The sequence below is a fragment of the Tursiops truncatus genome, chromosome 18, assembly GCF_011762595.2.
Source record: "Tursiops truncatus isolate mTurTru1 chromosome 18, mTurTru1.mat.Y, whole genome shotgun sequence".
NCBI lineage: Eukaryota > Metazoa > Chordata > Mammalia > Artiodactyla > Delphinidae > Tursiops > Tursiops truncatus.
Genome location: NC_047051.1, coordinates 67,053,454 through 67,077,352, shown reverse-complemented (window position 1 = coordinate 67,077,352; position 23,899 = coordinate 67,053,454). Strand labels below are relative to the sequence as shown.

The window sequence follows — 23,899 nt, the reverse complement described above, 5'->3', positions numbered from 1 at the left end:
TTGGGGGCCATCTAGGCAGCGGAATAAGGAATCAGGGGCAGAGGCCACTAAACTTTCTTACTGCCGCCCTTTGGGAGACCTCTTTGGCGGTTCTCCTAATATGAATGCCTTTCTCGTTATCCTTGATTGATGCTACGATAGAAATTCTCTTAGCGGACCGCACTTAGCCATCTCAGGAGTCGTGTGGGTCTGAGGGTCACCCACCACTCACAGCCTGCTTGTGACTGGTGGCCTCTCCCCAGCCCCTGTTCTTCTGTGCCCACAACTGGGGCCCTGTGCACCCCAAGAGACAGCTGTGTTTGTTCCCAAACCTTTTCACATCAGTTGCTATCAAAATTAAATAAGTATTACATAAACCAATAAAGTATAAAGGCAAAAAGAAAGAGTTGTTGTTACAAGAACTCAGTTGAACGCTTTCGAAAGTTTGATAAAGGTGAATTGCTTACAAAACCAAATGTGCTGTCAAAATAGATATGAGTGTAACATTTATAGGACGTTGGAAGAAATGTAAAAATCCAAGATGACGCACAATCTGATTGCTTTGCTGAGTTCTGGGGCTAACTGTAATTAAAAAATCCAAACTGGAACTCATAAATGATGCAATATGGGTGTGGATTATGAAAGACACAAGTTTCTAATTAGTACAACTATGATTAAAAAAATAAAAAAAGGCCTTGGCGACATCAACACCAGAAGACTGGTGAATTAATTACATTGACAAGTTTTAACTTAAAATATTTAATATATGGGCTTCTGTGTATATATACACAATACATAAGCATATATGTATGTATGCACGTATGTATGTATATATACAGGTCTTCCTTGCTTTATGATAAACCCACTGTAAGTTGAAAATATCCTAAGTCGAAATGCATCAATACACCTAACCCACCAAACATCCCAACTTAGCTCAGCCTACCTTAAACGTTCTCAGAACACTTACACTAGCCTACAGCTGGGCAGGATCATCTAACACAAAGCCTACTTTTTAAAAAAAGTGTTGAGTACCTCATATAATGTACTGAATACTGTACTGATGGTGCAAAGCAGAATGGCTGTCTGGGTGCAGAATGGTTGTTGACCCTTGTGATCACAAGGCTGACAGGGAGCTGCGGCTGCCACTCCCAGCATCATGGAAGAGGATCGGACTGAAAAGAATATTGCCAACCTAGGAAAAGATCAAAATTCAGAATTCAAAGTACGGTCTCTACTGAATACGTATCAGTTTCATATGATCTTAAAGTCGGAAAATTATAAGTCAAACTACTGTAAATCAGGGCCCGTTTGTGTGTGTATATATGTTCTGCATTTTACCCAACTTTTTAAGATTAACTGACTGACTACCAGTTCCCAGCCTAGGATGAGAGGGCTTCTGGCAGGTGCCTTTTGTATTAAAAATAGTGCAGCAATATTGTCAGTCATAAGAAATATATATATTTGGTCATTCAGATGACCCAAATTATTTCTCATATATATTTGGTCTGCATCCACATTTCCTGGCTCACAGCTCCTAAACCCTTGGAATATCCTAAGTGTAGAGAATGATGTAGGTGTCTTTTGTTATGAGAAATGAGGTGATTTTTGGAAGCATCTAAGGATGGGGGCTGATTGCCAGGAGAACTAACCATCTGATTAGAGGGTTGGAACTTTCTGTCTCACCCCCTGACTTGCAGGGAGGGAAGAGGGGCTGGAGGTCGAATCAACGGCCAATTGCCAGTGATTTAATCAATCGTGCTTATGTAATGAAGCCTCCATAAAAACCCCAAGGACAGGGTTCAGAGGCTTCTGGGTTGGTGAACACGTAGAGATCTAGGGAGAGTGGGGCTCAGACATAGCGCAGAAGCTCCGCACCCTTTCCCCTTACCTCACCCTATGCATCTCTTCATCTGCCTGTGGATTCCTATCTTTTAATATCCTTTTAAAACAGATCGGTAATCTAGTGAGCAAATGAGTTTTCCTAGTTCTGTGAGCTGTGCTTGTAAATTAGCCGAACCCGAGGAGGAGGTTGTGGGGACTCTGAGTTATAGCCAGGTGGTCAGAAGTACAGGTAACAACCTGGGCTCGTGACTGGTACCTGAAGTGGAAGCATCTCGTGGGACTGAGCCCTTCACCTGTGGAATCTGATTCTATCTCCAGGAGATTGTGCTAGAACTGAGTTGAATTCTTGGACACCTGCTGGCATCTGAGAATGTCCTGTCGATGTGGGGAACACACACACACACACACACACACACACACACACACACACACGTAGGTCCAGGACACACACACACACACACACACACACACACACACGCACGTAGGTCCAGGAATGCTTTAGAGTGGCCACTCCCCCAGATGGCGGAGACTGTATTTTGTTAATTTTTCGCATCCTCACTCACTCACTCGTCGGACCCCCAGGGAAGTGGGCGAAGCTGGGGCAGAGCTGGTGGCGAAGCCCTTGCCCACAGGGGTTTAGTGCGGTTATTCCATCCCTTGGTGCGTGAGGCAGGCAGTGGTGAATGACTGGCATTCATAGAATCGCTGGTTACCTGCCAGGTTCACCAGGAGCATCACTCAGCTCAGGTTCTGGGAGGGTCCCCTGGAGCGCTGCAGCTGGTTCTGGAACATGGCATCCTGCTCTGTGGGGTGCTGGCCCCAGGCCCCGGGAAAGCCCCTTCCTCAGTCCTCAGTCCCAGCAGGTCTTTGTCCTGCACCTGAGGCGCTTTTGTGTTCCCAGTGAATTTGAGGTTCTTGATGTCTTGCTTCGTACAAAGAATTCAGTGGGAGACAAAGTGATAGGTAAGAAGTGGATTTATTCAGAGAGAAACACACTCCACAGACAGAGTGTGGCCCATCTCAGAAGGCGAGAGAGACCCGAAACATGGCGTGGTTAGTCTTTATGGGCTGGGTAATTTCACCGGCTAATGGGTGGGAGGATTCTTCCACTTATTTCGGGGAAGGGGCAGAGATTTCCAGGTATTGGGCCACCGCCCACCTTTTGGCCTTTTATGGTTGGCCTCAGAACTGTCAGGGCGCTGGTGGGTGTGGCATTTAGCAGCTAATGTATTACAATGAGCGTATAGTCAGGCTCAAGGTTACTGGAAGTCGTATTCCGCCATCTTGGACCTAGTTGGTTCTAACCAGTTTTTGTCATGTCCTATGGCTATGTCATTCTTTTAAAGGTTGTGCCTTGCCCCCTTCCCTCCTGTTTCAACTGGACCCCAACATGGTTAGGCTGGGAGCATAGATGGGACCGAAATGGATTAATTCCCACCCAAGCCACAAGCCCCACCAGATGTCACAGTCCAGGGGAGGCCTGGGTCTGGCACTCTGAGGATATCCACCAGCTTTGGACAGGTGGGATAAGGTTTGGACCATGTAAGGAATCTCCCGGAAAGTGTCTGAATCCATGGAAAGTCCTGAGGACATGCTGTGCCCTCCCCAAATCTCTACCAGGAGCTCGGCTGGAAGTGTCCTCACTGTGAAATGAGTGGCACAGTAGGAGAAGTTCCCCAAGGATGCTGTCTTCCCCCCACCACCCCCATTCTAATGCCCTGGGGCTGCAGCCACATTCTGCCAGCCTGGGCCCTGGGGCCCTCCCAATGTAGGGGATGCACTAGGCCCTCTTGGTCTGAACCTCTGGAAGAAGTCTGCAAGCTCTTAAGGGGGGATGCGAGATTTCTTTGGAGAGTTTCAACTTTTTGTTGAATATTTTGTAATACAGAAGAGTACTGTTGGTTAGGTTTCCTCTAACCTTCTAGGTTCTTCAGGCTGGTCTAAGAATTAAATTGACATTAGACAGAGAAAATACAATTTAGTTTTTCGTATGTACAGGAAGCCCACATACACAAGAGGGTCAGAGACAGAAAGGTAAAATGAGGTCTAGACGCCATCCTGAGCTGAGGAACGGGGTCGGGGCTTCTGAGGATGGGAGGGTCACTCACAGGAGGAGAAGAAGAGCAGATGTTGGGTAATTAGATGTTTGTCCTGACACACAGATGGGGCCACTTTGGTGAAATTTGTCTCTGGTAATAATTCTTTCCTGGGAAAAATGCCCAGTTTCAACTCTTCTAGGTAGTAAGGGGAAGGGCAGTAGTTTCCCTTGAACCCACAGGATCTCAACTGCCTTTAGCTCAAAATAATCCTCATTATAGCTCATTCTGAACCCCTATACTACGTACAGCATCTATGTAAAATATTAAAAACAAGAGTGAAACAGGCACCCTGTATGCCCCATGCCCTCTTCCCATATATCCACTTCCTTCCCTCCTCTGCCCAAAGCAACAGTATCCTCAAATTTGGAGTGGTTTTGAGCTCCAAATTTAGAAATTTCATAGATGTTTAAAATGGCCCCTCATAGAAACACTCAGAAATAAGACAGGCTGGGAGTGGGTGTTGGGCTTTACTTGTTGTTCTGCTGACACCGGGGCTGTCTCTGTCCACTCTGCTGAGGGGCTGGCTTTTCCAATTATTTGCTTGACTGTTTTGCTTGAACAAAACAAGTGAGCGTTGCCCCTTTAAACAGGTCCTTAAGGCACCAGCAGGTGTTGATTTATGGACACTTGATTTAGGTGTCACATTTATGTCTGTGTAGATTTAAACTGGACAGGACCCAGCCTGCTGAGGAGGGAGCCCTGACCCTCCATGCCCACTGGGGGGTTTTGAAAGGACCTCTGACCCTGGCGGCTTGATGCACAGGAAAGGCTGGGGTCAGGTACAGGCTACCGAAATAAGGGTTTTACAAAATTTGCACAGAGAGTACTAGGCTGAGCAATGTTCAGACACAACACAGTACTTCTGTGGAACGTCACTGCATAATCTGACAATAAAAACTCCGCACACACAGCTCTTAGAATAGCAAAAGAGCAAAACTGACCACGGTCCCCTGTGAAGAAATGAAATGGAAATCTTGTAGGACGGAAAAGTCAGACACTTGGGCTCGGGTCCCCCACTGCCCACCCAGGGGGCCCAGTGCATCTCCGCAGGGGCAGGGGGACCAGAGAGGCCGAGGAGCATGGAGTTGGGACCCCGTTTCCCACCACAACACAGGCCTTCGCCCCTGGGTTCCCTGCGGCCTTCTGATAACTCCTCCCCTTTACCTTTGGCCTGGAAGTGAGGGGGAAGCGTCACAGGGATTACCTGACAGCCACAATCTTCCTACTGAACTCAAGTGCTAAATTCAGAATAAGGGGTTTACAAAGGCTGTGAGGCGGCACCACAGGAACCCAGGGCCTCCGGTTAAAGACCCCGAAAGACATCAAGTCCAGTCTGCTGTTTAGCCATCAAGGCCAGTCTACCGGGCCACTTTTGAAAAGGAGACTTGACCTTAATGCCAATTTAATCTCACGGGGAGACACTGCATCACCACCAAGGCTCCTGAGAAGTCTGGGGGGTCAGCATCCTTACCTTGAATGTTGACAGTGTTAGGAGAGCAGCTGCGGTTTCCCAGGAACCCCGGGTAGTTGGGGAGAGCTGGGTGGACCTGGCTTTGGGGACATTTAGTGGTTTGGAAAGACAATTCTGGCCCCATAGGAGGAATCCTGGCCTCGCACAGTGGCCCCGACATGGTCGGAGCTGGGGTGAGTGGGGCAGGAGGCAGGCAGCCAGGACAGTCCCCAGGGGAAAGTCTGGAGGTGGAACACATGAAACTTTCCTTCTTTCCTCCCACTGCCCCTGCAGGTTGCATGTGGGGCTGGAATTTCCCAGCAGGCTATCAGAGCCCAGCTCTAGAGCAGCCAGAGGGACAGATGCTAACTGTGGGAGAGGTGACCCGATTCCAGGAGCAGCCCTGGGCAGGGACTGAGGGACTGGAGCACAGGTGCTCAAGTTCCCTAAAATGTTTACCTTTTGAATCCGAATTCAGTCTAGGTTTATGAATCAGGACTTCGAAGGCAGGGTTTCCTTTATCTGGGAAGGGGAGGGGTGGCTCACTGTGGACAATTTCTTCTTTCTTATTTTACAATCTGGAATCTGCTCACTTGCACATCAGGCCCAATCTGATAACTTTTGCACAAAATCAAAAGCCTAAATGATCTTTTCTTAGGAAACCAAACCGAGTGGCTCGCTGATGCACCCCTACGGCACGCGTCCCCATGCATGAACGCAAATGGGGTCCTTTAGGGGTCCCATCAGCCTGAAAGACTTCCGGGTGTCTTGACAAGAGGTGTGGGTGTCCTCAGGAACTCACACTCCGGCGGTGGGTGCCGTTTGTGTCAAATGTGCAGGAAGCAAGAGCAGGTCAGGGGTGGGAACTGCAGCAACTGGTCCCGAGAGTGAAGTCAGACGTGGAGGGTGTGCAGGGGTGTGGGTGGGGCCAGGGACGCCCTAGAGGGTGGTGACAGACGAAGGGGGACAACGGCCTGGAAGCTGCAGGAAAAGGATTTAAAACAACGGGTCACCGCTGGGAAGGTGAGACCTTGGCAGCCGCAGGGAACTGGAAGAGATTGAAAGAAGCCAGGACAAACCTGAGGGGTCCTGGCTCTGCCACCGTTGGTGCATGTCCAATGGTCACGCCACCTGTACGGACCTTGATTTCTAGTAAAGGACTGAAGTCGAGGGTCACCGAGGCTCTTTTCAGCTGGACAAGGCTCTCTCATTTAGGAGGGAATCCTGACAAGAAAACAAACAAGAACTTGGGGTGGTGAATCCTCTTTGCACCTCACCCTGTGATCCCAACAGCGGGCTCTCTCTGCTCCCCATCCTCTGAGAGAGAAGCAGTGAAAAGTCTCGAGTGAGAATTTTGCCTCTGGTTTGATTTCGCTTCACTAGGCACTCTCTGGAGGTGAGAAGGAACTCAGGAGATGGTGTATTTCTGGATACGGTCGCTCTTTTTTGCACTGGAAGCCCAGAGGGTGGGTTTAGATTTGCTGCAGAGGTCATACACAAATCCGCACTCTTTGGCCCTCTAGTCATGCCCTGCCAGTGACCGTGGTCAAGGACGTCCCATCACTGTCAACTGTCCTTACACCTGAGATGGGGACACTCGGATCAAGTCAGGGCCTGTGCTTGGGACCAGCTAGGCTCCCAGAAACTCACCTCAGCCCCATTCTGAGCAGCCTGACAGCCCCAACAAGCCTCAGAATGGGGCCTCACAGGGCCAGTCCTACTTAAAGGAATCAAAGGACTCCTCTCGCTTCAAAGAAAGCACCCAAATCTTCTGAAGAAAGATGAGCAGTCTGATAAAAAAAACATTTTTTTTTTGTTTGGATCGTAAAGAATAGTACAGACTAGAACAAAGTTTTATTTAGGTAAGTCTAACAAAGAAACACCAAAAAGTAAAACACATTAAAAACTTTATTGTAAGTACCACACATGTCTAAATTTGCATCAGTTTGCAACACTTCTGCTGGCTTTGCAGAACACAATAGTTGCAAGTTTCCTTAAATCTTGCTTTAGATCTTTTCAGGCTCATCTGCTCCGGCCACCCCCTCCTCCCCACGGTGGGGTCAGTCTACCCTGCCTCAGGCTGATATCCGATCACCCCAGGGCCAGGCGGAACCTGCCTCCAGAGGGGCTGGCCCTGCAGCTAGGACGCCCCGTACTGCTCCTGTGAGCCCACTCTTCTCTTTGTCCCATTTTTACTCCTAGCCTGAGTGGCTAACTGTGCATATTCTAAGCAAAATTAACTCCACTTAAGTTTCATGGAGTATTCCAGAACCTCGAATCGGTACCTATTATTTTTTAATGGAAGCAGGGAGTAGTTGGGAAAAATCCCCTAGACTGGAGCGGGCTGGAACAGGTGGAAGAGGGTTCAGTTCCCCGTCTCTCCTTCATTGGCCGGGTCTGGCCAACTCTGCGTGTGGCAGATATGAACTGCTCATCCCTAGGGAGTGGGGACCCTGAACTGCCACCCGGGTTTGAAAGCAAATTTGAGGGGGAAAAAAAAAAAGCAATGAAAAAAGTCCATAAAGAAAATTTGACAGGTCCTTTCTGAGTACCAGTCCCCTTTCCGGCGCGTATGATCAGATATAATGTAGGAAGATGCATTATAGTAAAAAGAATATGACAAGAGCAGTAAGTTCCCATCTGGAGTGCTGTTCAACTGCTTGCAGAAATCTGTAATTTTAATGCATTTAAAACACATTAGGAATGGGAGATGAATTCTCCAAACCAAGGAAAATACTCCATAAAAAAATAAAGATAGAAAATACATGCTTCCTTCGTGGCAAACTTATCTTGGATACTTAATGGTAATGATCTTGGAATTAAGGGAGGGAGCAGCGGGGACCACCCTTTGCTCAGGAGGACAGGGAGGACATCTCGCCAGAGAGTGCCAGGTCCTGGGGCTGAGCTGGTAGCGGGACGGCACTGCTGTGGTCAGCAGCCCGCCGGCCCCTGTGCTGTCCGCTGGGACTGTCAGTGCTGCAGCAGGAAGTTGGTGGCCACGTTAAGGTCATTATTTGAAGCTCTCAGGGCTTCCAAAGCGTCACCTCTGGAAAATCCCATCTCCATGAGCCGGGCAACCTGAAAACAGAAACAAAACCAGAAAAGCCTGATGAGGCTGACGACACTGCCACTGACCCACCAGCCCCAAATGTTCCTCGTGTGCGTTCTGCAGGACAGATTAAAGAGCAACGACAACACAACCGGTTTCCATTTTAGTGTGGAATCTGATGCTTATAAAATTACAACCGGCTCACCTTTCACGGTGCTCACTGTATACAGACGATAAATACGCGTTTCCTCACTGAGTCCTCACTTTAGAGACGAGGAAGGGGGCTTCTGAGGGTCAGTGACCCGCCAGGATGAGCAGAGGGTGGCCGAGCTGTGGCGCGGGGCCTGGGAAGCAGGTCTGCACCAGCCACACTCCTTCAGGGTCGAAGTTGACTCCCGAGGAAGAGCGTACCCAAGCTGCAGGTGTCCTGAGGCTGGCGGGCTCCGAGGGTGCACGCGCCTTTGCGTTCCTGTTGGCTCAGGCAGAGCACGGCCTTGGGGAGCCCACCCCCAACCCCGCCCCCGGCGTCTCACGGCAGGTGCAGCGTCCCCGGAGTCCCCGCCGGCCTGCGGGCAGCAGCTGCGCAGAGGGGGCGAAGCCCGGGCAGAACAGCGTGGAGGAGGCAGCTAAAGCCACCGAGGGCAGGGAGGCCGAGGCCTCCATCTTTAAGACCACAAATCCCGAGTCTGTGAACGTAGAGGTTTCCTGTACTTTTACATACAGGCAGTCTCCAAGGTCAAAACAGGCAGTGTTACTACAGTGTATTCGTAACCTGTTTTCCCACTTTAAAATGTATTATAAAAACATTTATGACCCTGGACTAGCCGCAGGTGGTGGTGTTTTTTGTTTTTACTTATTTTGAAATATACTACATTTGCAATAATATATAGTGAAAAGTGATGCTCTTAACAAATGTTGAGATTTCCAGGACGTGTGAGTTGACAAGGGGCTGGGGACTTAGTCACCACTTCTAACCTTCCTTCCGGTAGAACGCGATGCCCTGGGGCTCCCCAGTGGTCAGAGCCCCGCTGCCTCTCCTTCCCCCCAGCTGAGGGGGGTGTGCACGGAGGGCGAGGGCAGGTGGGTCAAGCGGGTGGCCGCAGGGGTGACTGAGACCCCAGACTCCTCGTCCCTCAGGGGGCCTTAGGGAGAGGCTAACCGGTTGGGAGGAGACTCGGCCCACTTTTCAGAAGCTGGGGTTCTAGCTGGTGGTTTTTGAAACTGACGCTCTGATCCCTCATCAGTGGATCGTTGAGACTAGGATTAACAAAAAGCACACAGCGAGGGTCCTCCCTCTAAGGAACCTCATTCCAGTTCTCCACCTCCACACACGCCTCCTAAGGGCCGGCCTGGGGGAGGAGACCGCCGACTTCCAGCTCAACTTCCGGGGGTAATGGACCGACTGACTGCTGGCGTGGGCAGAACGGCAGGGATCCCTGCTTCCATCTCCCGCTCTGGGAAAAAGTGGCCCTTTCGGGAGTCTCAGGAACACTTCTTCACGCACTGGCCGGGATGCAAAGCTCTTCCTCAAGGGAGCCGAATCTGAGTCTAACTAGTTACCGCCCGTGGGACTTCAAAGGCCCTAATTTGTCTTTTGAAGCCACAGGAAACAGCCCCATTCCCTTCTCTGCACGAGGCGCTCGAGTGGCCTCCCCACCTCTGCAGGCACGCAGCTCCTGGTCCGTCCCAGGCTGTGTGGCTCCGTGTCTCCCACCTTTGCTGCCGGTGTGTCCTCTGCTGGGCGGCTCTCCCCTTTGCCCTTGGCCTGGTTAACTCGTCTTTATCCACTGATCTCGCGGCCTGTGGCCCTTTCCCACGTTTCCCAGCCGAGGAGAAACCCAGAGTAGGGGTCTCACGGTCCCACTGACCGCTGTCCTGTGCTCCTCCCAGCTGTGACTGAGGGCCGACAGCTTCTCCTTACCACCATACTGTAAGGACCCTGGCTGCCTTCGTTCATCCCTGTGTTTCAGAATCCAGCACTTTCCAGCCTGCCCCTCCCCTTCCAGCGCTCGTCCATTTGTGCTGCTGCAGAATATGGTACTGCTGGCGTGGTCTGCCCAGGGCAGAGGGCGGCTAGACGGTGCCACCCCAGCCCTTGGCACAGTGGGTGTGCGTGCACGTGTGTGCGTGTACACATGTCCCGAGTGTGTAGCTACAGCATCCTGGGGTGGTGAGTTAGCAGGCCTGCTATAAACCCGGAGTGAAATGCGCTCAGGCTGGGCCTCCGAGTACGTTTGTATCTGTTCTTCCAGGGACTGGGAGCATCTCTGTCGAACTTCCTCTGATCGTTTTCTAGCCAACCAAAACTACTGTCAGCTTAAATTCTGTTGTTTCCTGTGCTAGCTCCCTCGAACTCTATCATCCCCACATCTGATTAGCACACTTGCTAAGCTCTACAACTCACGTCACTCAAGTTAAAATGCCAAGCATTCAAGGGCAAAGGCAGGGCCCAGCACTTACCAGCCCTCCCCTTTCCATCCAGCAGCTCATCAACAGGCTTCTTGAACTTTAACCAGTTTCAAACTTCATATTATTATCTGTCGCAATGTCACTACCCTCTCTCCCAACGCGGCAAGAAGCGCACATGTCTTGGTGGCATCCTGTGTCAACAGGATCAGTTTGGTGCCTTCAGACCACAAGGCTCTTTACCTCTCGCAAGTATCTCCTCGATCATCTATTTCAGGCTTCTGCCACACGTGACGCATGAGTTTTGCCGTTCAATGATCAGAATCCACACTCTTGCCTTTCCCTGGGGTCATTTCACACTGAGCAGCACTCGGGGACCCGCTGGATGTGCGTCAACAGGGAGAGACCACCTCACTGGTCTGGGTACTGTGGCCAGGCTATTTCATACGCTCCTGGACGGAAATGACCTTTTACGATGTTTATTCCAGTCACTTCCGGTTAAGGACCACTATCTTTAGTGGAGTGAACGTGGCCAGTGAGGGGGTGGGCAGCTCTGCCTGCCTTCTCTCTGTCACCCACGGACATGATGCCACGGGCCAACGATGTGGCCGCTCTCAGTGACGGTGAACAGTGTGGCAAATGCTACACTCGCTGTCACCTCTAGTACTTCAAGCATAGCTAACGCCTGGCTACTCCTTTGCACCCAGCCGAGAGGAGCAAATCCACCTGTATGGCAATTCACGATTCATAGCCTGGAGCTGATGCGGTGTGAGCCTCGCCCCAGCGCTAGTACTGGGCGGGGCTGCCGGCCACAGCTTCCAACTGTACTGGAGTTCTCTCTCCACCGACTCCGACTCCCGAGTCTGGTCCGAAATCCAGGAGATGCTGAGCACAGGCTGCTGCACACACAGAGCAGAGCAGCCGCGGCACTGCGGCCCCGAGGGAAAAGCTCTGGCCGGGCCGCCCCCGAGGGGCTGATGTCTGGTGTGAGGAGAAACGCGTTCTCTGCACACAAGGCTTCCTCCGGGTTCATTCTCTCTTCAGAAACACAACCACACGTGCCGTCACTGGCTTTGACAGCTGAGCTGGGTTTTTCTCAGGTCTCCGCTGAAAAGGATGTTTGCTGTCCTGTGCAGGCAGTGGCTGAGTGGCCATCGCAGCCCTTTGCCTAAAGCTGGCTTTGGAACCTTTTGCATTTCTTCAGGGGTGAGAAGACGAGTGTGATCAGAGGATTTTCACTGCTGGATGACCTGGTACTTTGACCAGATGAGAAAGCTCACAAAGTAGAAACAGTGTTAACGCTATTTAAAAACTGAACAAGCACAGGAAGAAAGGGCATCTGTAAGTTTCCTTTAGTGTCCAAAACTGTAAACATCTACAAAAAATGAAATGGCACGCCCGGGCGTGGGTATGAGGATAACAGTCAGAAAACCAGAAGGACAGCGAGAGGGGTTCCGACGGTGTTTCCTTGCTGCCCCGTCATCCTGCAGAGGACAGCGCTGGCTGGGGCAGCCGCAGCCAGGCAGGGGGCTGTGCCTCCCTCCCACTGCTGCCCTTCCTCAGGGGCTCAGCAGCGCACGGCCAGGACGGTAAGGGCCGCAGCAGACAGCTGCAGCCCCCGTGGTGGACACCGAGAATCACCGTCGTGGTCCTCCGTGGTTGGAACTTGTGCCCCTACTACCTCAAGGTAATTCTTACTCAAGAAAATGAATAAAACCCCACTTTAACACTCTGCTACTCTTTGACACAAGTGAAGTAGGACATTCATTCCAATGAGATTTATAGCAATTCCTCTCAGTTTGAAACACTCCTTTGCTTGTTTTGTTCAAAGACTGTGGTTTTCTTTAACTTCCCTTTAGCTAAGGGTGTCAGAAACAAATCGTTTTTGGGGTTCTTACTTCCCCAATTCTGACTCTTGCAGAAAACAACGCCCACCTGAAAGGTAGTCCCGACCAGGCCCCTGTGGGCTGCCCATGGTGGCTGGCCGCTTCCCAGGCCATGTGCGCACCCTGCCGGGAGGAGTGACCCCAGAGAGGCCCTGGGAGGTAGGCTTGCCCTTCCCTGCCCTCATTATAGCTGTCATTTGTCACTAGTCAGGGCAAGCTCAATGCCAGACCCCTGTGGGTCAGTGCCACCCTCATTCCCTATCAGCTGACCCCCTCTCTCCTCCTTGGAACTGCTGAACTCCTGTGATCCCACGGTTGGCTGAGCGGACTGGACCTGCTTATCTTACGCTCCCGCCCGGCCGCAGGTGGCTCAGCGGCCCCTCATCTTTGTACTCTCCTGCTAGCTTCAGGGTTTAGTCCTGAGAAGGCCCTTGCTACAGGCTGGGGGGGCTCGTTTGCTTGCATCTTTCAGTACTCAGCAGAATCAGGCACCCCCGAAAGTTGGTTTATTTGACTGCCACTCAATATTTCATTCTAATGGATAACATGTTCTAACACTAGCACTAGAGATTAGAGGTGGAAAGGTCTGACGAAGGACCACCCTCTAACACATTTTTAAGTGAAAAAAATTGTTCTTTTGAAAAAGAAGCCCTCCAACCACACCTTCACGTTCAGCCCTGCTCTAACCGCCACTGGGGCACCTGCTGTGTGTCAGGCTCTGTGTCAGGAGGGAAACGTGGAAGAGATGCTACTGGCCCTCGTGGAGCTCACCGTCTGCCAGGGAACCAGATGACATGGGCGTCTCTATACCAACACCCAACTCACTGTGGTCCAGATACTCAGAGCAGAAGCACTAAGTTTTCATAAGGTGAGCATTTTGGAGTTTAGACAGGTTTCTCAGAGGCAGTGGTGAGGACTCCAGAGATGAGGAGAGAGACTCACCGAGATTCAGATTCTCTCATACTGAATACATTTCACTACTTATCCACTATGACTGCGAGGGTCTGTGTGCCATCTCTCTTGGGCCGACGGATATTTCAGAGGACATGAATGGAATCCACACGACGGGTCTCACGTATTATAAACGTACGAAGTGGTACCATATCTCGAGTGGGCAAGAGTCTCATAAGCACCTGCACTGTAACATGTTCCCTGGGCAGGGATGGAAGACATTGCATACGTGGTTATGAGCATAACATGCCCCTTCTTTCACATCGAGTCCATCCTCCAGGGAAATCCAACACTGGGATTCCCTGTTTAAAATCCTGTATTGTTCCTTAATGCCTACAGCACGGAAGCAGAGGTCCATGCCCCGCTGAGGACCACTGGGAAGCCTCCCTACTTCTTCCCCACGTGAGGCCCGTGCCCCAGGAGTCACTCTCCGCTCCAACCTCATCCACCTGTGCTTCCCCAGATCTGATGTGCTTTTCACCAGGCCACGTCTTTACAAAGAGCACTGCCCCCCGCCCTCCCACACTGGCAATCCTTCAGCAGCATCGGAAGATTTGCTCACAGTTGGCAAGAGCTGCCCCTGAGCCAGGCTCCACGCTGGGCTCTGCATCACGTGCAGGCAGGAATTGCTTGCCTTACCTATCTCCGTAGTTCAAGAACCTAGCCCAGTAGTTAGACTGGGCAGAGCGGACAGCTGATAACTGCTGGCTGACTACAAGGAAGGAAAGACGTGGCTGGAAGTGAGGAAGCCAACATTTGTGAAGTCCATGTTTGTCCTCCTTTCGTTAAATGCCAGCATTGGCTCAGTTAGTCCTGTTTAACTTCCTGGTCCGATTTCACCTGTGCGTCCCATTAAGCATAAACTGAAGGGACACCTTCTAAGCTTGGGGAGGGCTTAAGAGAGACAAACTTGGGAAGCTTTTTTCCCTTTTGATTTAAAACAAAAAAAAAATGAGGCCAATATGACAAAATTTCATTATTTGTTAATTTTGCGTATGGGTGTAATATGAAAATCCTTGGTTAAGAAGAAAAAGATAAAAAGAGACAGAAAAGCAGTAATGCATACACTTATTTTTAAGATACTAGTAGGGTTTGGGGTGGCATCTGCAAGGGATGATGAACTGGCAAAGGTGCTTGTTGAAAAATAGTAGGAGTGGATCGTGAAGAACTAAAAATCCAGAAACTTAATAGCAATAGTAGAAAAGGTGGCAAACATTTCTATGGTCGTATGTTAGAGTCTTACTAGATGTAATGGGGGATGCACATTCTTTCTTATAATATTCTTTGTTTTCAAAATAGATGGACTACATTTCCTATCTTTAATAACTCTCACTAAAATTCCTGAAGTATTTGCTCACATCAGAAAAAACTCAAATAATCATTTCTCTTTTCCTTGGTTTAGAAAATTACTAAGTTTCTTAAATGCATTTAAATCACATGACTGATGTTTAAAGTACAGCACATCTAATTGAAAAATTAAGCATAAAAAGGTTTTGTTAATTCAAACTATCTTAATGTTACTAACAAATAATTTTTTTAAAAAATAAATTTATTTATTTAAGTATTTTTGCCCGCATTGGGTCCTCGTCGCCGCGCGTGGGCTTTCTCCAGTTGCCATGAGCGGAGGTCACCCCTTGTCGTGGTGCGCGGGGCCTCTCCCTGGGGGGGCCCCTCCCACCGCGGAGTATGGGCTCCAGAGCGCAGCCTCAGCAGTTGTGGCGAACGGGCCCAGCTGCTCTATGGTACGTGGGATTCTCCCGGACCAGGGCCCGAACCTGCGTCCCCTGCATTGGCAGGCGGATTCCCAACCACTGTGCCACCAGGGAAGCCCCAAATAATATTTTAGACAGTGTCTAGCCTCCAACTAACCAAGAGATTATATGTAACTATACACTTGTAAACGTTACTGTAAATGTCTTGAGCTAAGAACAACATCCTTCTTCTCTTTTACAGTCTCTTGAGCACCTACCACAAAAACTACTGAGGGTCTACAGAGATAATGTTGAGGGGGACCTCTGTGTCTTAATGCGGGGCAGTCTGTAAGGCCATTTCGGGATAATCAAGAAATAGAAAAGACAAGATCTGGAAAAGTCAATGAATTAGGAAGCACGTTAAAAACAACCTCTCACGTATTTACATCTTTTCATAACAGAGCCAAGAAGAAGTAAATGATATTTAGAACTGATATCGACATCGTGTTAACCTCGCTCTCGTCATTCTGGGAGGATCAAGGAGAATGATTCATTAAAAAAAAAAACAACCCTAAAGACTTCAGTTACACACATTCACCTTGTTATCATTTTTTGACAGTTTTTTTCCCTCAAGTGTCAAAACTAAGAACTATTTCACCTTTAAATACTTTCTATCATCAACGGCTGCTCTGTTGTGAGGGATGTGACCTGGGTTCTATCAAGGAAACAGTAATATAACAGAACTTTCTTTTCACCTGAATTTGAGAGTATTAGTTTATTTTTTAATCTGTTATTATAAATGCCTTACAAATGCTGAGTTACTCGGCTTTATTTTCTAATCGTGGGGCTAACAGTTTTTTGGAAATTCACTAATGGAGGTGGAAGAGAACTATAGGCTCCTTAATCCATCTCTCAACCCTAACGAGCTGCTAAAAGGATGAGTCTGAGCTGAGAAGTTAAGGGTGAGGGGTTGGGTCAGCTCATCAGGCATATTCCATTGGTTTCTCTCACTTGTGGTGGCCTAACCCAGAGGTGCCAGTGGGGGCCCTGCCCAGAAGCCCCTCCTGAGTTCCAGAAAAAGTCAGGATACATACAGCTTTGCCACAGAGACCGAGTGCCTTGGGTCGGACTGGCTTTTGTTGGCTCTGGGAACAGGGGATGGGAAAGTGGGTGACTTGCTATGAAACACTGACCTTGATTTGCTTTTATGAGAAGAAAGCAACATTTGCAGTATGAAATTTAAAAGGGTTGTTACTGAAGTGCTCTCAACTTACTAGCTTAGGTTTTCAGAAACTTTCCAGTGTGAAGTAATTACAAACTTCTAGAAAAATTTCAAGAAGAGCACAAAGAACCCAATTACTCTTCATCCACATTCACCAATTATTACTTTGCCACAGTTGCTTTCTGTCTACACACACACACACACACACACACACACACACACACTCCCATTTATTTTTCCTGAGCCACCTGAGATTAAGCTGCATACATCCTGTCCCTTTAGATCATCCTATTTCCTCGTTTCCTCTAATCTACAATACATACAATATAATTTCAGAATTGCTGTACTCATACCACCATGAAAGATAAACCCATGAAGACTTTGAGGTTTGCAGTTTTCTTTTTTCTAAGAGGGCATATTATGTTCAAAAGTTACCGAAATTAATTTTCCCTCTCCCTTTTGATTATATTATTCACTTAAGATACAGCTGGAACATTTATTTCAGTTTCTTTTTAGCTTTATGATTGTCCCCATTGCTGATTTGCTTTTTCAGTATGTAAAACATTAACTTGGTTCCTAAGTGAAAACCATACAAACAGAGAAGCTCCCTGTCCTTCTGCCTCCTTCTCTCCCAGCCTGCGTAGTGACCCAACTTCAGTAAACATGAAATATCACAGATTTAAAAATAAGCGATCACAATGCATTTTTTTTTTCAAATTATGCCTTCCTCAAACTCATAAGAACCACAGTAGCCAATAAAGGGCCCAAGTATCTATCACTGGTTTACCTGATACCAAAATCTTGGTACTTATATGCTTGATTTCTTTCCAGTCTCGTTCACCAAAACTGCTTGGAGTGTGACGCATGGGTTTAGGGTAAGTACCAGGTGTTACTGATTACCTGCTCCTCCGAAACCTCTAGAGGAGGGGACGCTTGTTGCTCAGACTGCCGACCATCCTGATAGTTTACGTTTCGTCGCTGACGTAGAGGAGGGAAAAGACGGTTCCAGTTGATCATTCCTCCCTAAAAAGAGATCAATGCACAGCGATCAGACAGGGGAGGAGCAGAAACATGGTAACGCACTAAAGAGCTTTCTCTTGCAATGCAGTCACAGCTGCAGACTGGAAATAAAATGTCCGACGGACCTGCTGAGTGCAAGCTGAATCAACAGGCTAAAATCGGCAGCCTGCAGTAGGTGCACAGAGAGCAAAGAAGGTAGCAGGTACTGCCAAAGGGATTTGTGCAACTTGACTCCAGAAGGCAGTGGAAGACACATGCAGTCACTCCTAACCTCAGCCCCGTGGTGTCCCCACCGACACTGTCCCAACTCCGCTGGACTTGGGAAGATGCGAGTGGAGGCTAATTCAGGGCTGGCAACCAGAAACCTGGAGCTTCCTTCAGCAGCTCTTTAAGATGGTGCTTCTCCCCCTTTCTCCTCCAGCTCCTCTTCTCCCTGTTCTTGTTCTTTTTTAAAATTTGAGTAAATTCTGAGCAAGGGCCACGGAGAGAGACTGCAGGTGGAGATAAAACCCAGGTTGGGGGACAGGCTCGGGAATGTGATGGTAAACCTTACACACAGGGACAAGAGGTTCACACCTGTCCTCTGTGTGGCTTTATGGATAACTTCACATTGGTGGCGATGTCATTTCTTGCCTTTTCTATGTCATCAATGAAAAAAGCCACTATGTGGCTAGACAGGCAGCCTCCTCCACCGCATGCACTGCTTTTTAAAAGCACTGCACGATGTTTTTAAAAACCTGACTTTTTTACCTATATGCCACCTTTTAAATTTATCAACTTAAATCTGTTTCTGGACGTCTTCTAGTTCTGGAAGATTTAGAGACTAAGAAAACCTAAAATTTTTCCTATTATAATACAGGAAAATTATAATACCTAAACATGCTAGATAAAATTTAAAAATATTTCATATGCATACCTGAACATAAAGGGAAGATGGAGGCCCCAAGGTGCCAGAAACAAGCTCTGGAAAACCAGGGCAGTAAAGAAGAGAGGATATGGTGCGAGGGGGAGCACATCCTGCTAGTCCAGAGCTACTTGGGGTTTTTTTTTTTTTTTTTTTTTTTTTTTTTTTTTTTTTGCGGTACGCGGGCCTCTCACTGTTGTGGCCTCCCCCGTTGTGGAGCACAGGCTCCAGACACGCAGGCCCAGCGGCCATGGCTCATGAGCCCAGCCGCTCCGTGGCATGCGGGATCCTCCCAGACCAGGGCACGAACCCGCGTCCCCTGAATCGGCAGGCGGACTCTCAACCACTGCGCCACCAGGGAAGCCCGCTACTTGGGTTTTATCACCTATTTGGGTTCAGGAGAGGAGGCCTTGGGTCTGAAAGAGGCAGTGACTTTAAGCTCATTACCTCCTTAAAGGCACAACCTCAAATGGCAGCACCCCTAGTGAGAGAGGATGAGAAAAAAACCAACCAAAGAGCAGATTTTCCTGAGGGAGGGAGCAGAAATCTCGGTCTGCCTGAGAGGTGAGAACTGCAGGGAAATTTGGGGTTCAAGTTACACCACATATCTGCTCTAAGAACCCATCGAAAAGTACATAAAATTCGTTCTGGGATTGGAGATGGATACACCTAAGGAGCCAAGCAGAGGCAAATCTAAAGTTATTCTGGAGAGACACTCTCTCGTCCTGGAATTAGATGAATTAGATGGGATTCACAGATACAGCTCCAGTGGGGGAAGACTCGGACCCCAAACTACAAAACCCATGAGGAAAACACCCATCATGAGCAGGAGTCAGTGTGTACAATAAACAGGAGGATTAGATCCCCAAGGACTCAAATTTACAACATTCTGAGAAAAACTATAAAATTAGAAGTTTTAAGATGACTGAGATACAGAAGGAGTTAAAAAAAAAGAATAGGACACTATAAAAAAAAGATAGTTTTTTTAAAAAATAGGGAAACTAAAAATAGAGATATTATGCAAAACTGTTCTGGAGAGATACTGGTAGAAATAAATTCAAATATATTAATGATCACACTAAATATACATTGACAAACTCACAAGCTGAAAGGCTGAGACTGTCAGTTTTGAAATCTCTCCCATTCCCCCCAACCCAACAATAGACAAACTGAAAATATAAAGACATAGACAAGTTGATGTAAAGAGATGGAAAAAGAAATATTAAAGCAAACTGATGTTGCTATATTCATGTCAAATAAACAGACCTCAAGGGCAAAAGAGGCATTATTAGGGATAAAACCACTAAAATACATTGATATTATTTATATATAACATTACAGCATCAAAATACAGAAAGTAAAATTTAACAAAATTACAAGTGAAGTGGAAACATCTAGACATATATTTAATTTTTAGCATATACTGATAGATCAAGCAGACAGACAATTAATAACAATATAGAACATAAATAACAAGTTTGTCTAGATGGACATATATAGCCTGCACTCAATTTTTAGAGAATATACATTCTTTTCTGTTATAAGTAAATTATTTATTAAAAAAGTGACAGTGCACTAAGTCCTATATAAAATATCTGCAAATACCAAAACATAAATATCATACAGACTATATTCTCTGACTACAATGCAACTAAAAGTAAATATCAAAATTATAATTAATATAAAACAAACAAAAATGCACACATTTGAGATAAAAAATGAAAAATCGTAATGGAAGTTAGAAGACATCTAAAAGTGAATAAAATTGAGACTACTACCAATCAAAGCTTGTGGGATATAATTAAGTAGTTGATGTAATTTTAAAATATTGCACTTAAAGAAAATGAAGACTGAAAATTAAACAGTTAAATACAATTTAAGAAGTTAGAGAAGGTAACAATGGTCTAAAGAAATTGGTAAGAATGAAGTACAGAGCAAATGTTAATAAAGTGGGAAACAGAGACACAACAGAAGGAATCAATGAAAACCCAATGCTGACTGTTGAAAAAGTCAAATAAAATGAATAAACCTGATGCTTAGTGAAATGACAGAGAAAGAAGCACAAATTATATTAGGAATAACACAAGGAACATATGACAGATATTAAATAAGAATACTTTATTTGTGCTAACAACTTTGATGAAATAGACAATTTTCTAGAAAAATATAACTTGCCAAAACTCAAGAAGGAATAGAAATTGGTAATCAGTTTTTTTTTTTTTTTTTTCTGTACGCGGGCCTCTCACCGTTGTGGCCTCTCCCGTTGCGGAGCACAGGCTCCAGACGCACAGGCTCAGCGGCCATGGCTCACGGACCCAACCGCTCCGTGGCACGTGGGATCCTCCCGGACCGGGGCATGAACCCCTGTCCCCTGCATCGGCAGGTGGACTCCCAACCACTGCGCCACCAGGGAAGCCCTGGTAATCAGTTTTAAAAATTGTTCAGGAACGTCGACTAAAGCTGCACATACGTGGATGCCTCAGCAAATTCCATTCCTGGGCAACATAAATGCAAACACATGCTCACCAAGGGCAGGGACCAGAACGTTCTCAGCAGTGTTGCTTGTAAACCTCAAAGACTGGAAACTACCCAAATGCCCATTAAGTAGAATGGATACTTTATAGTATAGTCACATGATGTAGTATTATATAGCAGTTCAAATGAACAAACTACAATTATATGCAACAATATGACTAAATCTCTCAAATAAAATGTTAAATAAAATAAACACCAAAAAGTACATTTGTATGATTACTTTTATATAATGCTAACTTTTCTGTATGTTATACTTCAATAGAAAGTTACAAAAAGAAATAGAAAACCTGATTAGACGTTTAGCCATTAATGTAATTGAAATAATACTTAAAAATCTACCTACCAAAAATCTACGGTGAAGTCTATGAAAATTCTGAGGGCCTGCCATCTTACACAAGTTGTTCTAGAGAACAGAAAAGAAGAAGAGCTCCCCACCTAATTTTTTGAGGCCATATAACGCTGTTTCCAAAAGTCAGAGAAGGCTATTATGAGAAAGAAGAATTATAAAACAATCTATTTTTCATTTATGGACAGATGCAATAATCCTAAATAAAAGATTAGCAAACTCAATCCAACAATGTTCAAAAAAGATCATCATCTTATCCATTATGATATACTATATTAGGATTTATCTCAGGAATCTTAGAAAATATAGTAATGTAATTCACACATTAACAGATTAAAGGAGGAAAACCAAATGCTCACATTCAACAGATATAAAAATAATTTAATACAACTTGATGAAGAGACAAGAATGTCTATTATCACCACTTGCATTCAACATGAGTCATGGCATAATGAGGATGAAACCAACCACTTGTGAAAGAAAATGCAGAAGGATGGAAAGGGAGAAACTGTCATCACACATGATGATTGTCTACCTAGAAAATGAGAACCAATGAGTACAAAATAAAAAAAAAAAGTAACATTCCTTGCCTGTGATCACTGAGAAAATATAAGTGCAAAAAATTCCTATTTACAAAGAGAAATAAAAACCATTAGGTACTTAGGAATTAAATCCAACAAAAAATTTGCAAGATCTCTATGAAAAATGGTAAACTTGATTGAAGGATATCAGAAGACCTAAATAAGTGGAAAGATAGCACATTCCTGCCTGGAAGACTCAATACTGTCATCTTTTCACACTCGGCCAATTCCAGGCTGTAGCAGAGACTGCTGGTTGACTTTCAATATCCACATTCCCTTTCCTTTAAAAATAGGACTTTTTTGGGGGGGAGTGACGCACAGTTAGTACATTTCTCAGCTTCCCCCACGAGGACTCAGTTCTGCTATTGGTATGCAAGCAAAAAGGGCACCTGGGACCTCCAGAAGAGATCTCTTTTTATTTCTTTTAAATGAGTTAAATTAAAAAAAAATTATCTACAATGTTGTGTTAATTTCTGCTGTACAGTAAAGTGATTCAGTTACACATATATATATTCTTTTTCATATTCTTTTCCATTATGGTTTATTACAGGATATTGAATATAGTTCCCTGTGCTCTACAGTAGGACCTTGTTTATCCATCTTATAAAATTAGTTTGCATCCGCTAATCTCAAACTCCCAATCCATCCTTCCCCCACCCCGTTCCAGAAGAGATCTTAAAGGGAGGGATGCACCCTTCCTCATTGTTTCCTCCTCCTTCCTGGAGCCCAGGCGGGCTGAGGACAGGGCAAGAGCCAGAGAAAAGGAGCCTCGGGGTGCAACTTCATGCAGGGGCCCCACCAGCTCGGGGCTATCAACCTCTGACTTCTTTTAAACGAGACAAACTTCTGCCTTGTTTAGGTTTCTGTGATTTTGTTTTCTGTCATATGGAGCTAAACCTATTCCTAATGGGTATATATTCAAAATTCACACACACGCGCATGTGCGCTTTGGTTGAATGAGACAACCTCAAGGGTCAAGACTAGACCTGAATATTTTCAAGAAGTATAAGGGAGGGTTTTTTTTTCTACTAGTTATTAGGACTTACTGTTAGACTACAAGAATGAAAGTAGGACGGTATTAGCACATGATAGGTAAACAGGTCAAAGAAACAGGAGAGACAGTCAACAAATCAAAAGTAAACATGGGCACTTGGTATATGATGGAGGAAACATTGTAAGTCAGCAGGAAAAAGACACACCACTTAATGAACAGTACTAGGACAAATGGTTATAGAGATGGAAAAAGAGAGGACCTCCCTGGTGGTCCAGTGGTTGGGACTCTGTACTTCCAATGCAGGGGGCATGGGTTCGATCCCTGATTGGGGAACTAGGATCCCACATGCTGTGCGGCATGACCAAATAAATAAATTAATTTAAAAAAAGAGATAAAATTTGACCTTTACTTCATATCGTATACAAAAACAAATTTATTTTATAATAAACCCCACAGGGACTTCCCCAGTGGTCCAGTGGCTACGACTCCGTTCTTCCAATGCAGGGGGTGCGGGTTCGATCCCTGGTCGGGGAACTAAGATCCCACACGCCGCGTCGTGCAGCCAAAAAATAAACAACAACAATGTGATTAAACCAGCCAAGATGACTAAATATAAAAATAAAATAAAATAAAATAAACCCCATAGATTAAAGATTTAAATCTGGAAAGCTAAACTGTTAAAAATTTTAGAAGAAATAAGAGGCATTCTTTATGTTGCTGGGATAGGAAAGGATTTCTAAAACAAAAATATAAAGGATCAATCATAAAAAAGGATTGCTAACAATTACTACAAACAAGAACTTTTGTATGATTAAAAAAAATAAAGCTAGAAGGCAAAGTACAGATTAAGAGAAAATGTTTGTAACATATAACTGACAAAACAGTATCCAGAATATGTAAAGAATCAATGAGAAAAAATAAATAATACAAGAGAAAAGCGGACG

At 46.3% G+C, this 23,899-nt stretch overlaps 1 protein-coding gene across 1 annotated transcript in view; it reads right to left on the bottom strand.

The window, feature by feature from the left end:
- Positions 1–7,260: 7,260 nt before the first annotated feature.
- The window catches only part of UBAC2 (UBA domain containing 2), a gene marked incomplete at its 5' end in the record, with an annotated part of 149,348 nt that continues 132,709 nt past the window's right edge, over positions 7,261–23,899 (bottom strand). Inside the window, 2 exons of the mRNA XM_073795049.1 lie at positions 7,261–8,448; positions 17,476–17,598. Coding sequence (XP_073651150.1) covers positions 8,341–8,448; positions 17,476–17,598 — 231 coding nt within the window. The remainder of the gene's footprint in view (positions 8,449–17,475; positions 17,599–23,899) is intronic.